At 43.4% G+C, this 17,735-nt stretch overlaps 1 protein-coding gene across 1 annotated transcript in view; it reads right to left on the bottom strand.

The window, feature by feature from the left end:
* Window positions 1–508: 508 nt before the first annotated feature.
* The window catches only part of bcl2b (BCL2 apoptosis regulator b), a 35,978-nt gene continuing 18,751 nt past the window's right edge, over window positions 509–17,735 (bottom strand). The window contains exon 2 of the mRNA XM_086128306.1: window positions 509–3,856. Coding sequence (XP_085984432.1) covers window positions 3,719–3,856 — 138 coding nt within the window. The 3' untranslated portion in view covers window positions 509–3,718. The remainder of the gene's footprint in view (window positions 3,857–17,735) is intronic.

Below are 17,735 nucleotides of genomic sequence, written 5' to 3'. Positions count from 1 at the left end.
TACAGTCAACTTCAAGTGGGTGTCAAACTTCCATCCAGCGCACTTTGGATCTGGAACATCGCCCCTGCAATTAAACGGCGGCTGACTGTACTCGCGTCCCACAAATCAATGCAGCTGTGCTTAGATTTTGACCAAATCTGGCAGTCACTTGAAAGGGCCTCTTGATCTTCGGCCAGCCTAGCTTTCAAGTCATGGGCGGAGAAACTCGGTGCAGGGTCAATTATGATGTACATTGATTTCGCTGTTGCGTAACGGCCTCCCTCACAGATGCTTATTCAGAAGTGGGCACTTAACTCATTCACTCCCAAAGACGTTTTTAAACGTCTTTTCAGACTTGGTCTAGAATTGGCTGCTACTGAATGAGTTTAAGGACCACTTGGTTATTCAGTTAAATGTTACAGTCAAATATGTAATGTGTCATGCCCCCCTTGAAATCTGCTCTTACCATCTTTACTGAAGTGCCGGATGAATCTGAAAAATGTACAAAAATGAGACTCGGCAAGCAGACTTGGCGGCTACTCAACAAATGTGTCTTTATTAGGAACAATGGGATCCCCTAGCTTATTGTGGATTATAGCAGTAAACAACAGAAAACACGATTCACTTTCTTTTTTTTTCTTTCTTTTTTTTTCTCTTTAAGTGCTACAGGTTTGTGAATACAGGTGTAAAACAGTACAGCAACCATAGTGCCTACATTCTTATATGCACAAGGAATACATTGCAACAATCAAAAATTAAACAAAAATACAGTTGTATTGCTGTCAGAGCTGTGGCTGCTTTTTGCATTGCGGGCCGCGACGACCCTACGCGCAAACACGCGCGCGCACACAGCAGGACATGATGCCCGTGGACATAAATGAACCATTTACAGCATAAAGCGGATTATAGGATCGTTAACATAGACGATGTGAAGCCACGTCTTTTTTCCTTTAACTGGTGCCGACTGAAATGAAACATGAATACGAGTTCACTTTGGTTTGCAGCTATCTAGGACGAGACGGTGGCAGTTTTAAGCTGGATACGTCGACGTGAAATTAACCGTGTAGCAGCCTCAAGCCAATGTGGACACTTTGCAAATCACTTTCCAAAAAAAAATATTGTGTTGTTAACTATAGCAGCCAGAAAATAATGTTGTTACAGTGTTATTCCGTAGAAAGGAAGAAAGAAAATCACTGACATTAGTGTTAAAAATCCGGTACCTCTCAATAAATAGACAATGTTGTTGGTTTTGTCCTCTTCTATGTAATTCTGATGTATAAATATCAAGACATCAGTTTCTTTCACTCATGCAAAGTCTTACAAAAAAAAAAAAACACACACGCACACACACAAATCATGGATCACTTCCAGTTTTCCTGTTAGACTGAAACACAAGACAAACATCGATAAAACAGGAGCTGTTCAGTGAGGGGAGGGACTTCTTAGGTTCCAGCACACAGGAACTGTCTTTTTTTTTTTTTTTTAAATCTAAAATGTTGTTTAGGGGGAGGGGATCGGCTACTGTGATTTTCCAAATCCTTGTGTGAGGCCACTACTGGACCGCAACACTACTGCAGCAGGGTACAAACATGCAGCTTGAATTTGAGCATGAAGCCCGATTATCTTATACAATCGTAAATGTTGAACCCGTTCAATATTTACGATCGCATATCCTTTCGTCTGTGAGCAACACTAAGACCACGCAAGAAAAAAAAAATCTATTTGTCTACCCTGCTTTAGGTAGCTGAGCAGCCAGCGCGCACGTTTATGTGTATAACTGCTACAGAGTCGGAAAGCCGCAAAAAAAAAAAAAAAAAACAACTCCAAATAAGGTTGTCTAAGTTGGGTCACGACTTCTCCGGATGATTCTTTTACACCAGCAAAGCTTCTTTGCTAATCCCCTTCCATGAGACTCTGAATTGCCCCATCCGCGTCACTCCTTTTGTGCTCCATTCAACATGCTTTTTCCATCCTTCCTTTCTCCGTCAGACATCTTCGGCTTTGTGTCCTCCAAACGTTCACTTGTCTGTGCTTGAGCGTTTTGGAGCTAAAAATCCCATCCGCAGAACTTTTGAAAACCCGACTGTTAGAGTGCCACAATATGGACACAAGTATTGGGACACACATCTTCATCTGTGAATGAGCCGGAACCGTTTAGTTGACCCATTTCAGACCATTCTGTGTGTCCAATTTTGCGTGAATAGTTTTGCGAAGGACCATTTATGTTCCCAGTGCACAAAGCGAGGCACAGCCGAACACCAATGAACTGGAGATTGGTGAATACAGTTGGTGACTCACACCAGCACCCCAGCTGATTGACCCTCGCGCATATCTCAACTTGGTCCGCGAGAAAAAATGCGACCGCTGGTGTAACTTTATATGATGAGGTTTGAATTGAATTTCAGCAATCCCGTCGCCCCTTCCGTCGTTGGTTACAGGTTTTTTTTTGTTTTTATAGTTCGTAATCATGTAGCTTTTCCTCCTGTTTATTTTGGCTGTAATTCCACTCTCAACATTTTGCTTGACGTGCTGTCAAAGTATGGAAGTACATCAAGCTCAGCCTAGTTTTTGCTGAACATCATTCATGTCAAATCCTCACCGATCCTGCTTTTTACTCCTACAGAATGCGACTCATCTTGGTTCATTGTATAATGTACCTCTTTGGACATAATGTATACAGTACTGTGAAATAATGTTTGCAGCATATTACAATATATTTTTGGGAAATGTAATTCTTTGATTCTAACACATGGTGGCGCATGTCCCATTAAAGGGTTAGGAGTGTCTAGGCCTAAGGTGTGAATTGGCAGAGGCGTGTCGTTTGTTGACCGAGTACAAGTTTGTGTTAACTTGTATCGTGTTTTGATTTGGAAAAGCGTGGAAAATTAAATTGATTTACGTTGAACTCCTATATTTGGAATTTGTGTTCTTTTTGGGAAAAATAAACCATTTCTAGACATAGAGTACTATCGCACATTTGTTTGTCCTACGACGACACGCATCTGAAGAATTATAGCCCATTCGCCCCTCAGTATTTAAATATAGCATGGCAGTTCTTATTGGAAAGACTCGAGGGAGATAAGTGTGTTGGCTTGGAAAAACATTTCTGGGCTGTATAAATTACGGTATTTTCTATTTTGCTAATATAATTTATTGCAGGGCTGGTTTGGAGCATGTTATTTATATTTTCTCGATTTCCACTGGAGAAAACTGCATTGTGTTCAATCACAGGTGTTCCGCTTTATCGCGGGCTTGCTGCCGTTGTCCCAATTCTTGTGTCCAACCGTGTACACCATCACACACAGTACACACTTACCACGCTGGTCCATTATACATTCCGAGCAGCTGTTCTTCACAGGAAGTCCTTTGATGAGTGGCTGACAAGGGAGGGGGGGGGGGGGGGGGGTCTAAGGGGGTAACCGGAGTCCATGGTTCAAACGGAGTCCTCCACCCTAACAAGCAGGGGCACTGTAATTGTTCGTCCCCATTGTCTCATCTCCCCACATGACGCATGCAACTACTGTCTAAGCTAACGCAAGGTTCATGCTACTACTAGTAGAGAAGAAGGCGAGGTTATGAACACAAAAAAAGAAGAATCTTCCATTGTCGTCGGTGTTGGCAGCATGATAATGTGCATGCCTCCATCACAGAGTGTGTCTTTATTGGAGGTGGGGATGGCGTGTGCGTGTCCGTCTGTGTGTGTGTGAGAAGGACGAAAAGGAGTGGCGGGAAAGGCGGCTCACTTCTGGGTGAGGTACGCGCCGATGGTGAGGCTGGCCGCCCCGAGCGCGGCCAGGCCGAAGACTGTCTTGATGGACGGCCACGTGCAGCTGAAGACAGAGTCCCTCTGACGGTCGTAGAGCTCCACAAAAGCATCCTGCACACAGCAACAACAACATCGCCGCAATTTCATTATTGGGTCAGTTGCGAGATGGCACACTGGTGTCTCATCTTTTCTGTTATTGTACTTGCTATTAAAAAAAAAGCATCGGGGACACCTGCACAGTTGACTATCGAAAGGTGGAGTGCGATGGTTTTGTGACAACCTGAAAAATTCGCCATTTGCAGTCGGTATACAGATGGAGGCCCCTCCAGAAATGATCAGAAGACTGTGGCTTTTTAATTTTAAAGTAATGGCCCATATTAAAAGGTTATGGGCAATAATAAATATTGTTGTGTCTTTATTATTATTTGGTGAAGTTTGATACCTTACTTTGATACCCTTTTTTTTCTAGACTGATACCAGTATTCACCCTTTGGGTACTCACTGATTCTGAGTATTGATATCTGCAGTATTTTTGATATCTAAAATACTTTCTGATGCAGATGATGATTTACCGATGTGTCGAACTGACATAGTATTGCGCCAACTACTGGTGAAGAGGACTCAATGTCAGATTTTGTTTGCCTTAAGTATCGGTGGCTGGTATCAACCCCGAGCACCCGATACCTTAAAATAAGGCTGGTATTGGCCCGATACTGATACCTGGTACTGTATCAGTACTGACCTATCTCAATTTAAGTTTTCAATTGAACTAATCAAAGTAAGAGGTGCACGATACTTTACATGTTTTTTAAAATTTCAATAAATATTAGAGAACGTTATACTTTAACATTAAAAGGAGACATTTTTTAAGAATCACTACAGTATTTTACCAATCTTTTTAATTATTCAAAAAATTTCTGAGAATATCTCAAGATTATTTTTTATAAATAAACAGATTTGATTTATTATTATTATTGAAATACTTTTTAATTTGTGAAAAATATTTCAGTGCAATAATGTTTTTCATTTAAATATGATTTGGTTCTCACTGTTCTTTCAAAATAATTATTGGTGTACATTATGATTTTTATGTTAGGATATGGAAATATTTCACAAATACTTCCTTTTTTGCGTGAATAAACCATTTGTGTTCATCGCTAAAATTAGTCATACGCAGGCAGTGGACCAACACCCACATCGTCCATCTTTTGTAATTATATGATGATGCATTTTAGATGAGTTCATTTGATTTGGTTGCGACGTTATCTCCACATTATTGTGCCAAAAGTCAAGTTTATTTAGGAGATTCTGTGGATATGAAATGTCTGCACTTAGTCACACAGCCATCCATCAAAAAAACTGTCTTGTACATTTGTGTCGAGGCCCAAGTGCGCGGCCAGCCAAAGAGTCATGTGAATAAATATTCAACAGCAAAACATTTTCCCAGAAGACTTAACAACACAGTCAGAATCCTTTGGGTGGGGAGGCTGGCAAACGGGAACCACAATTATCAGCTTGACTGCAATCCATAGGAGATAAACACCCCTCCCTCCGACAAAAAAAAAATGTTTTTTTAATGTAAATCCCCCTCAGCACACCCTTCAATATGGGTTTTGTTGTTATTGCACCCACGCTGCCAGCAGAACCATTACACTTCACACACTCGCCCACACACAACCTCAGACACCACACACGCACTTGACAAACACGGGAATCACCCAAAAAAACTCGCCAACTCTTGTAACAGATGGCACATTTTTGTGTCATCACGGTACTCGAGCATAACAAATAGTCAAGTGTTTTCAAAGGCTCTGCGATCAAATACGCCCGGGAGAAAACGCTATCACACACACACACACACACACACATCTGTTGACTCAGACTGACAGCAGCAACAGCTGGACAGGAAGTCACGCCGTAGCACATACGTTTATGATTGTAAATGCTGAGAATGAAGCGTTAAGTTAATTGCCGTTCTGTATGTTTAAAGATTTTTTTTGAATGCTGAAAAACAAGCATTTATATAAATATGGTGCGCATAAAAAAAAGTCGAGTTTGAAAGTTTGATTCTCGGCAGTCACCAAAAAAATAATTAATAAAGCACAAGGTATTGTTGCCACTAATGCTGAGAATCGAGCATTGGTACAAAACGCTGTGTTCGTTTATGGAACAGACGACTATAAAAAGCCAATGTCTATTATTAATATGTGCTTTGGGGAGACGAGTATTTCCTGTCTCCCCTCCCTTCCTGTCCCATTGGCATTCTCGCGGCCGGGGGCTCAGAGTACTGTAGTAAGTGAGTGTGTGTGCATGTGGGTCTCTGCATGTGTGTCACACAAATGGAAATATCAGCAGATTGTTCCTACTCTGGGCCCTCGGCTAGTGATGGGTCCATGAGGCCTCATGAGGCGTGTCGACACAATGACACACTGTGTTGATACTGTACTGATACTGTGTCGCTGACCACTGCCACCTGCTGGACCTTCAAAATCCCTGCAGCCAACCCACTTGACAGACTGAACAAACTGATTTGATGATGACGTGTATACAATGCACTACCTCACTCTACCCACAATAGCCACAAGCGCCATTGTTTATGTTGTTGTTTATGCTGTTTATATTGTTTATATTGTCTATACTGTTCAGATTACATGTCTTTTTTATACAGTGTAGCTGCTATCCTTTCTTAGCTGTGTGTGTTTAATGCACAGCATGTTTGCATGCATGTATGCACTGAGGATGGAGAGGAAGAAATTTCATCTTTGCTGCATGTCATACATAAAGCATATTTGACAATAAAGATGACATTGACCCTTGACAATATCATTCACATCCATGCATTCATATTGTATCATTCAATGTGTTTCAATAATGTGAAAATCATGTGAATGGGGATGCTTGTGGGCTTTGTCTTCACAAATTTTGATTTAGAAAAATAAGATGCTCCAGTGTTTTAAATTTCAGTCTGTTGCGTTTAATGCATGCTATTTCCCCTGTTGTGGAGAACACACACACACAATGGAATAAGACATGTCAAAAATCCGAGAGGCACTTGGAGAGACAAGGAGATTTTAATAAATACCTTATTCTCCAAAAGGAGATCAAAATGGCTCTACACGGCGGACAATTTGTATTTGTCCGGAAGCTGCTCCATAATATGCACGTACTGTAGCAACGTCACTCGAGTGAAGCGCGTCTCAGCAGTCGATAGTCTGCTGCTCTCTGCTGTGAGCGCGAGCACGTACTCGCGGCGCCGACCCAACCCACGCCACATATTAAGCTTTGAACTACGACAACAGCTAAACTAGCCTAGCCGATGTAATGATGGTCAGCAGACAAGGTTTACGTTTTATGTGACTTTTAATAGCAACGTGGCAGAGTCATCAAACATGCGGTGTGCTCACTCGCAGTCACTTTCTGGAACTCCCCCTAATAGGCGGTACCTCTCAATCAACTGGAGTATGATGTACAGTACAAACGTTCATAAAGCACTTCTCATATAATAATAGCCTATTATATGACAGCCGACATGATGCTCGAAGTCAGACGGACATATTTTTTCTGATAATCAGTGTGTTTTCCGTATTGCCCAAACATAGATTTTTTTATTCGAGCGAGGGTGAGGTCTGGCTTGTTTCGGCAATCGGCATCGTGTCGCCAGACGCACTTCCTTAGGATACACTGTGCGGGCTTTTGCTGCGTCAACGCCCCCTGCACTGAGTCGACGCCCCCAGGACTAAGTGGCGCAGCTTGGACTGTGCCAAGCAGCCGATGCAGTCTAAACTGGACCGGTGCAGTTCACGTGTCAATTAGCAGCCTGGACTGTGTCAACGCAGCCGATGTGTCAATTAGCAGCCTGGACTGTGTCAACGCAGCCAATGTGTCAATTAGCAGCCTGGACTGTGTCAACGCAGCCGATGCAGTCTAAACTGCGCCGGTGCAGTTCACGTGTCAATCACGTGACGTAATGAAGCAGCACATGCACCGACACGTGGTTTGCTCTGTGAGCCCGGCGCATGCGTCAACGCATCGGTGTCGCTGGACCCATCACTACTATACTATGTCGTTTTTTTCGGGCTAAAAACGCCTTACTGTACATGGTCGTTTTTTTCGGGCTAAAAAACCCTTACTATGCTATGTCGTTTTTTTCGGGCGTAAAATGCCTTACTATACTATGTCGTTTTTTTGGGCGAAAAACGCCTTACTTTACCTGTTAGTTTTTTTCAGGCTAAAAATGCCTTCCTATACATGGTCGTTTTTTTCGGCTAAAAACGGCTACTATACATGGTCGTTTTATTCGGGCTAAAAACGCCTTACTATACTATGTCGTTTTTTTCGGGCTAAAAACGCCTTACTATACATGGTCGTTTTTTTCGGCTAAAAACGCCATACTATATATACTGTGTCGTTTTGTTCGGGCTAAAAACGCCTTACTATACTTGGTCGTTTTTTTCGGCTGAAAACGCCACATGGTCGGTTTTTTTCGGCTAAAAACGCCGTACTATACTATGTCGTTTTTTTCGGCTAAAAACGCCATACTATACTATGGCGTTTTTCTGGGCGAAAAACGCCTTACTTTACCTGTTCGTTTTTTTCGGGCTAAAAACGCCTTACTATACTATGTCGTTTTTTTCGGGCTAAAAATGCCTTCCTATACATGGTCGTTTTTTTCGGGCTAAAAATGCCTTCCTATACATGGTCGTTTTTTTCGGGCTAAAAAACCCTTACTATACATGGTGGTTTTTTTCGGCTAAAAACGCCATACTATACTTTGTCGTTTTCTTCGGGCTAAAAATGCCTTACTATACATGGTCGTTTTATTCGGCTAAAAACGCCATACTATACTATGTCGTTTTATTCGGCTAAAAACGCCATACTATACCATGTCGTTTTTTTCGGGCTAAAAACGCCTTACTATACATGGTCGTTTTTTTCGGCTAAAAACGCCTTACTATACTTGGTCGTTTTTTTCGGCTGAAAACGCCACATGGTCGTTTTTTTTCGGCTAAAAACGCCCTACTATACTATGTCGTTTTTTTCGGGCGAAAAACACCTTCCTATAATATGTCTTTTTTTTCGGGCTAAAAACGGCTTACTATACATGGTCGTTATTTTCGGCTAAAAACGCCCTCGAGTGTCAAAACAGTCGCCACTTGTGAAACCGCACGGCATTTCCTCAGTTAACACTGGAGCCTTTTGATCACTTTTATTTTGGAAAACTTTGAATTCCACCCCGCCCCCATCCGCCCACTCACCTCCGCGCCTCCCCCGCCCACACCTCCTCCTCTTGGTCTACAGGATGCGGGTATTAATTAGAGAACAAGCTGCTCCAGTCAGACCTCCAGCTGAGGGGAATGTTTCGCTTGGCAAAACACAGTCTTTTTTTTTCCTGGTCCCGTAAAAATGACATCTCAATGGTGTCATGTGACTGACCGATACGAGCTCATGATGCGTGTCCTCGACGCGACCCAGACGGACCACGCAGATTAGCCCGTGTTCCCTTTGGAAACACAAGAGAGACAATTACAGTAAGAGGCTGCCAGGAGCGCTGATGGATGTTCGAAAGATTCCACAAGGGCACAAATGGTGATCACGCGTCAGTGGGAGAAGGAGGAGGCATGATGTTGGCTGCTGATACTTGGAAGCTTGTCAGGTGGATGTCACAAGACTTCAGCATGCTTGACTTTTCCCTCCTGGAACGTTTGACCCACTTTGTTCAGAGCAAGAGACAAACATGTGGCTTTGTGGAAAGACAAATGTTTACGTTGATCTCTGCCAAGCACACAAAAAAAATGAGGCAAGGGGCCACGTTTTGATTAGCTGTTACCTTTATTATAATCGGCACTCGCTGAGGACGCACCATTTCCAGGGTTCGTTTTTTTTTAGCAAATGTTTTGTCACACGCTTTACACGTTTAAATGTATTTTCTTTTGAACACATTGGAAATGTAATTGAACTCAGATATTAAAAAAAAGAATCAATTCTAAGGAAAAATGCTGGGAAGAGTACGGTGCTGTGTGCTGTGAATACCCTTAAAACTCATTCACTGCCATTGACGACTATTACAGTGCTGCAGCACACCCCGCGACCCTTGTGAGGATCGGCCGGGGGTCGGCAACACGCGGGTCTAGAGCCGCATGCGGCTCTTTTCTGACATCTAGTGGCTCCCTGGAGCTTTATAAAAATTGTTTGAAAATGGAAAAAGATTTTGATAGTAGGCTAATATAGCTCAAATAGATATAGATACATCTTGCAGCTCCGAAAAAGGAGAGCTGTGGTGTTGGTTTTTTAAAACCAACACTTTATTTATGCTTTTAAGAGTCTCGACAAACACAGACGCGTCTGCCTCCGACTCCGTGCCTTCTCTCTTCTCGTTCAACTCAAGAGGCGTTCAAAGACAGCCTCCGAAAAACATAAATTAATGATCACTTCACTGACACTAAGAAAATCGAAAATAATTCACCAAAACAAAAACTCAAGCGAAAAAATCACAAAAAAAAAATCCAAGGCAGGCGTTTGTGAACACACAACAAAGGAATGAATAAAAAACAATTCTGCGACAGTCCAGTCTCCTACATACATACAGCAAGTGTTTCCTTCATTGTAAGTTTTATAGAAGGCTTTTATTTTTTTGTGGCTCCAGAAGATATTTGTTTTTTGTTGATATTTAAGATAAAAAAATATCCTCCTCGCTGGTAGCGTTTTATAGCACAGTAGGCAGTTAAGAAAATAAATGTCCATACAGTGTGTGTTTCCAAAAATATTGAAACATCATCGTTTCCCCAGTCCCTCCCACTTGTTGTTCCTTTCCTCTCGAAGTGACCTCCATTATGGAAATGTGAGACTTGGAGGAATCCTAATAAGCAGCTGGCAACAGGAAGACACATACATAAAGTTGAGAAGGGGCTGACGAGCAAGGACAAAAACATCAGCATTTATCACAACCACAATGGAGCGCGTAAACTTCACATTCATCTCTAGCCTCCAGCAAACCATCTGCCTTTGACAGCAGGTGTGCACCTGGGATATGAAATGCGTCTAACGCTGCTCTGCGGTACGGTATTCTTCTTTTGTGGGTGGGGCCGGGGGGGGCAATGCCTTTTATAAGGTCACAGGGGGGGGAGGGTTGCCAGGTTGGCTACCGACACCAGCAGGAACCCTCAGAGAGAAGCTGCAAGTGAGGATTTTGGGAGGGCCGCCTGAGCGTCATGGTTACTTTCTTCATTTGCTTTTCCCACCAGCGGGCAGCCTCGCATTTGCTTTTCGCAGGATTTTGGACCTCCTCGGACAGACCCTTCCACTGGGCATCCTCCTGCAAAAGGCCTTGCAGGACAATAAATGAATCATCTTGTGCACGGCACACAACAAGCCTCAAGCGTGTGTGTGTGTGTGTGTACGTTCTGGTGGGTAATTGCAGGCTGGCCGAGAGCACAGAGGAAGGGATGTGGGCTAAAGTTCAGCTCATAATTAAAGGGACCTGATGTGGGCTGCCCATATTAAACACTGTTTATTTCCAAAGCCATCCACACACCATTTGAAATATTGCACACGCCGCTCATTGGCGCGCTTTTGATTTCCTAATGACTTCTCCTCAGCTAATCAAAGTCAAAACAAAAAGCCCAATTGCAGGAGTCAGCGGAGGGTAATCGAATCAAACAACCCCCACCCCCCAAAAAAAAGATGCAAACTTGACAATTACATCCTGTGCAACAGATTTGTTTTTATCCAAATATACTCACAGCCTTTTGTATTTGCTGACGTAAGAGGTTCAAGTTAAACCTACAAGCACAAATACACAATTTTGCCTCAGCATTATTTCCAGAACTACCATTTTTTAAAATAGATAAATATATCATCCATCCAACCATTTTCTGATCATTTATCCTCACAAGGTGTGCTGGAGCCTATCCCAGCTGTGTTCGAGCAGTAGGCGGGGGACACCCTGAACTGGTTGCCATCCAAACGCAGGGCAAGCATAGACAAACAACCATTCATGCTCACAATCCCACCTCGGGACAATTTCGAGTGTTCAATCAGCCTGCCATGAATGTTTTTGGAAAGTGGGAGGAAACCGGAATACCCGAAGAAAACCCACGCAGGCACGGGGAGAACATGCAAATTCCACACATGAAGGCCGGAATCGAACCCTGCCTGCACTTCTGCACTGTGAGGCCGATGTGCTAATCAGTTGACCACTGTGCTGGCCATAAATATATCAAAAAGCCAAAATATTGAAAAAAAATTACATTTTAAAATACATAAAGCTGTTAAATTACAATACTTATACAGTGATATAAAAGCAAGGTAATGATGGTTAATATTGACCAAAAACCAAAACAACAAAACAGCTCATGCATCCAACCTATTATCAGTCTTATACACGTCACAAGTGTAAAATGAAGTTCACCAGTGTAAACCGCAAAAAAAAAAAAAGAATACAATACTTTATTGTGATACTGGACATAGATTTACAAACTTCACAAAACTGTGTAACTTCTTTTGGAATAAACTTTTTTTTAAAGTAAAAAAGCAGAACCCTTGAAACAGACCCTTGAAGACCACATGAGGTATGCCAAATTGAAACAAAAAAACTCAGCAGAACTGAGTTTTTTTTTTTTGTTTCGATTTGGAAATGGCGATACAATATCACATCAGAACACCCATGAGTCAAAGTTGAGGCCCTACGCCCAGAACCGGCCTTCCCTTCCGTTTTCTGTGGCTTGCCCCTTTTTCTTGACGCTCCAAGCATTCTTTCTCCTAGTCCAAGCATACATAAATGCGCTCATTCACGTTTAAGAACAATGTGGGCGCACCTCCTGCCGACACAATGGCAGGAAGAAGAGTAACCTTCCAGCAAGGTTGACCTCCAGCGTGTCCCCCGTGTGGGATCCGTTGACTCGCTGCCAAAGAAGGAAATGACGGAGGCATTTGTGGCACTCTTCGTTAGCTGGGAAGATTCCCCTCATAGAAAGCAAGGTCACCACTTCTTTTTAAATCCGTACTGCCCGACAAAGGCAAAACGTACAAATAAGAAATAAGAAAGAGAAGAAATCTAAATCGACCATATGTGTCAATGCGAATGGTTGTCTATATGTGCACTGTGACAGACGCCAGCTCATCCGCAACCCTAATGAGGATAAGCGCGACAGAAAATGCATTAATGGATCAAGTTAAGTCCGTTTAATGTCCTGAATGAGCTGAACAGTTTGACTTCGGTTTAAATCGGTCTGAAAATGTGTTCTTTGAAGTGTTTTTTTTTTGAGCAGTCGTTTGTGTTTCACTGATAGTGTAGCGGTACACTCGCTTGACTTGCGTGGGATCGGTTCCCACTCGGTGACGGTGTGAAATGGGGGTGTGAATGGATGCTTGTCTCTATATGTGCCCTGTGACTGACTTACGACCGCTTCAAGTGTGGTCCGCCTTTTGCCCAAAGCCAGCTAGCATTGGCTCCAGCAACCCCCGCCGCGACCCTGTTCAGGATAAGCAGTGTTGAAAATGGATATTTATTTATTTAGATGCGGGCGGCCCGGTGGGCGACTGATTAGCACGTCGGCCTCAAAGTGCGGAGGTGCGGCGTTTGTTTCCAGCCTTCCTGTGCGGAGTTTGCATGTTCTCGCCTTGCCTGCGTGGGTTTTCTCCGGGTACTCCGGTTTCCTCCCGCATTCCAAAAACATGCGTGGCAGGTTAACATTCGAAATTGTCCCTCGTGTGAGTGTGAACGCGGATGGTTGTTCGTCTCTGTGTGCACTGCGATTGGCTGGCAACCTGTTCAGGATGGGATAGGCTCCAGCACCCCCGCCGTGACCCCTTGTGAGGATAAGCGCATCAGAAAAGGGATGTATATGTATATAAGTATACTGCCTATCAAATGCTGATAAATGACATTCCATTGTGTTCCGTAGTTGCACAGCCGGCGTGACGACCGCAAAGGTCCGAGTGGGTCAGTCAACAGACCGCGCAACTTCGGCCTCGCCCTCGTTGTAAAGCTGAACTCTTTCGACACCGCTTGCAAACCTCGGAGCCTCATCAATATTCAAATGTGCGTCGGCAGCATTTGTGTGTTTACAAAACACACGACGACGTCGTTCCCTCCCGTGGGAGCGATCCGCTCCGCTGGAACACCAAACATGCACACACACACATGCCTGGTGTCATTCTATTGTCTCAATTATTATAGAAACTGTAAGCATTCACGTCACAGGACACTTCTGCTATCCTGTATGTCGATTTTTTTTGTCTGTAGATGAGGTGAAGAGGTCAGAAATGTCTTTTTTTTTATGTATCTCACACCTCGGATGGCTGCAACTTCCTTTGAAGAAGGCCTTAATGCCTTATATCGATCCGATTTGAAACGGTCGACAAGGTGACCTTTGGGGCTTCAGCAAGTATTATGGGATGGATGCGGACTGTGTTTGCTCTCCCGTCACTTGTTCTCCCTCCTCCTTTTTCTCATTTACTTTCATTGGCTTTAGCATGCAGAGACTATAAATCATGTCACCTCTGAAGCTCACGCTCATTGTTTCAAACAAGGACCACTTGTCTTCCTGACCTTGAAATCGAAATCATCAAAGCACGGACGTCAAACACAGGTCACATTATTTTATATGACCTGTTTGGGCAAATCACATGCATCTACCGTATTGGCCCGAATACAAGACGGTATTTTTTGCATTGAAATAAGACTGAAAAAGTAGGGATCGTCTTATATTCGGGGTCTAGACATTATACCCATTCACGACGCTAGATGGCGCCAGATATGTTGCCAAATGTTTAAATTGCCTTCCCTTTTAATAACATTGAGAAACAACATTTTAGACAAATTTGAACAACACATTTTTTCCTTGACTTGTGGAAAAACTAGCTATGCATTTATTGTGTTTGTAATAACGCATTGACACGAGTGGGCATTGAAATGGTTTCATCGTTACAACGGAAACCAACAAGAGCATAGCGTTAAGTTGGAGCAACGGCAATAAAAATCAAGTTAAGGGCGTCTGCTTGCGAGGACGTCTGGATTTGTACAAATGCTCGCGTGCGCTACTTCACACATGGCGGCTTCTATTCTTGTTCATATCAATAATGCAGCACAGTTAGAGACTTAAGATGGATTCACCTGCCTGAACATCCAACACACAACCATTCAGGTTCGTACCGTACTTGCTGCACGGCTTTAAGACCGCGCGTAATTGTATTTTTGTTTTGTTCAAATGTCTCATTTCTTAATTGTATTTCCACACAAATTGTCCAGGGGCGTTTAGTAACTCATTTGCATCTGTCACAGGGAGGACTTTATTTATACAAATGGATTTGTGGAAGAATAAAAAATAATCAATTCCTACTGAAGGTTGTACAGTTTGGTACTGATCCTTCGTGAAAGTGCTTTCAAATTAATTCGATTCAATACAAAAGCTTGAAATGTGCACCGATGGACACTCTGACAATGGCGAAACCAATTAGAAAACCCGCCTGAACACCGGCTCTCTAAATTGGTTGCTTGGCTGCGTCTAAAATGAGCCGACATCCTCTACTCTTGTCACTCGGTCGGAGGAGGAAGTGACCGTGACGAGTCGGACGGAAAGGCTTGAGTGCTACGCCGTTGGCTATAAATAACGGGGGGCTTCGGCTCTTAGTGCGGCGCTGACAAATCCAATAAAAAACGGCTCTGTCCGAGCTGCCCGTTGCAAAGACAGAAAACTGACACTGAGTCACATGGCCAGCCAAATAAACCTGGCTTGACCATTCCTTTGCCAGGAGTTTCGCCCGTCTACCACACCGGTGGCTCATGGTTCCTTGGTAAAAGCCGTCAGCTGCTGCCATGACATATTTGCGGCTTCCATGGATCCGGCCTGCTGAGAAGCTGCGTAACGCTCTGATGAGTACCCAGGAATACATCCATGAGTCACTTGAGTGAATGAAATAAGAATCTGTTAGCCCGTTAATGATCACACACCACGTTGCTTTAATTCAGAGCGTACGGGAAGCGGAATGCCAGCCGTGGAAAACAACTTCAGACTTCTGAGCCTGATCGCATCAAATAGGAATGCCCTGATAATGAACCGTGGGAAGATGCCAGATTGGCGCTCCCGTGACAAAAGCCCAGCTCATGGGTGATGTTCATTTCCTCTGACACCAGAAGCATTACACAAGACGCAGTTTGTCTTTTTTAAAACACGTTTCAGGGACCATGATCAAATGTCTGGAAGAATACACAAAGGTTAAAGAATAACAGCTTCCTTAACATCAATGTCCAGACTGCAAATGAATGGCGCTTGCTCAAACGTGCCTCTGGCGAATTTAACAGGGTTCAAATCCGTTTGATGGGGACTGGCAAAAATCTAGTGATTTTTCTTTTGTTTTTGTGGAGCTGTTGGACATTTCACTTCAGATGAGGAGATGCTCACACCTCCGTGTTCACATTATAAATAAAACACCACCACTGGCTAATGAAATAGTAGCCAAGCGCCACACAGATGTGTTTGTATTTTCACTCCTGGAGGCAGCACTTCATCAGCAAGATGTCTAATGACACTTTGTCAATCGATGTAACACTGTGTTGCATGTTATCACCAAAAAAACAAATCCGTGATTTCGCTGAACATTGGAATAAATGCCAGTTAATGGAAGCTAACACTGGTAGCAATTTTAGCTAACTGTAATCTGTATTAACACTGCAGTTCTGCTTCACTTTTGGCTTTGAGTTGAAGATTCCTTGCTGGCTTTAACTGAAACCTCAGAAGGGCTTATTTAAAGACATGGTTTCAGGAATAGGCAGAGGAAAGATTTACTTGGTTCTTTAACACTTGATGGTTGTGCCAGCGCTGTATAGACCCAAGCATTTGTTTACAAGCCATTAAAAAGTGACTTTAACATCACATGTTCTTTTGAAAGTGACATTTGCTGACCCTTGTACGACCATGCAAGCGCAATCTCGACAGGGAGGGACTGAAAATAGACAGACTACCGCTTGTTAGAAAGTATCTCTATATGTTTGCGTTTGTGGTTGTGGGCGTAAGGTAGCTTGATTGTTCTCGATTTGAAAAGAGAGAAATAACGTCACTGAGATTTTTGCTTTTGTCCCCTGTCATGCATTCAAGTGTTCCATTGTTGTCTCCCGAGTCGTGCAACAGAACGAGACTGACATTTTGATTCAAAGAACCTTTTCAGGGAGTGATTGCTCAAGTTTTAAGTTCTCAACAGTTCACTTAGTGTAAAGTCACTTCCTGTGCCAGACGCCCTGGGATGACATCACTGTCTGGTTTCAGCTGGACTGTGGTAGAGCCAAGCACAGTTAAATCAGAGTGTGTAACTAGGGAAAAAGTACAGGCGGGCCAAGCAAGCACCCATAAAGTGTGGAGACAAAGCAAGTGTGGGAGGCCTAAAGTTGTAACAGACGGCATAACTAAAAGATTTTCTGTTTGTTTGAAAGCATTTACTGAGATGTAGCCCGGAGAAAAGTTGACTCTTCTCAAAAGAAATGCATGGCCTTTGATGGAATCCCTATTTGGCCCTGTAATTTAGGTGGATTCGCCAAACAAGCGGCGTGTAATGACATCTAAGAGAGAATTCAACATGTCGGGCGAGGAGAAAGTCGAACATCAAAGTTCCGCCGTCGCGCTCCGTGTCCTCTTTCATCCGGGAGGGGGCTCCTCGTTCGCTGTCGGGAACTGGATGGGGTTTCAAGTTTGCGCCACGGAGAGAGAGAGAGAGAGAGAGGCCCCAGTATGCGGAACGGGATAAGGACGAACGGACGGGTGGGAGTCGTCGGTGGGTGCCGTGAGCAAAGCGCAGCAGAGCCAAGCCGATCCAACATCTCAGATGTCCGATAATGTCACAAAAGACAATTGAGCGTTTCAGGCTCGGCTCCCTCTGGAGCATCTTTGAAGTGGGAACAGAGGAGGCGACGCGATCTGAAAAAAAAAAAAAACCCTCCCACAAAGGCACAGTGAAGGCAATTCTTATTAACAGACTTTTCAGCCAGCAAGCAGTTCAG

This window comes from Hippocampus guttulatus, chromosome 14 (genome assembly GCF_054856545.1).
Source record: "Hippocampus guttulatus isolate MCC_2025c chromosome 14, RoL_Hgut_1.0, whole genome shotgun sequence".
Lineage (NCBI taxonomy): Eukaryota > Metazoa > Chordata > Actinopteri > Syngnathiformes > Syngnathidae > Hippocampus > Hippocampus guttulatus.
This window is presented reverse-complemented; position numbering and strand designations above follow the sequence as displayed.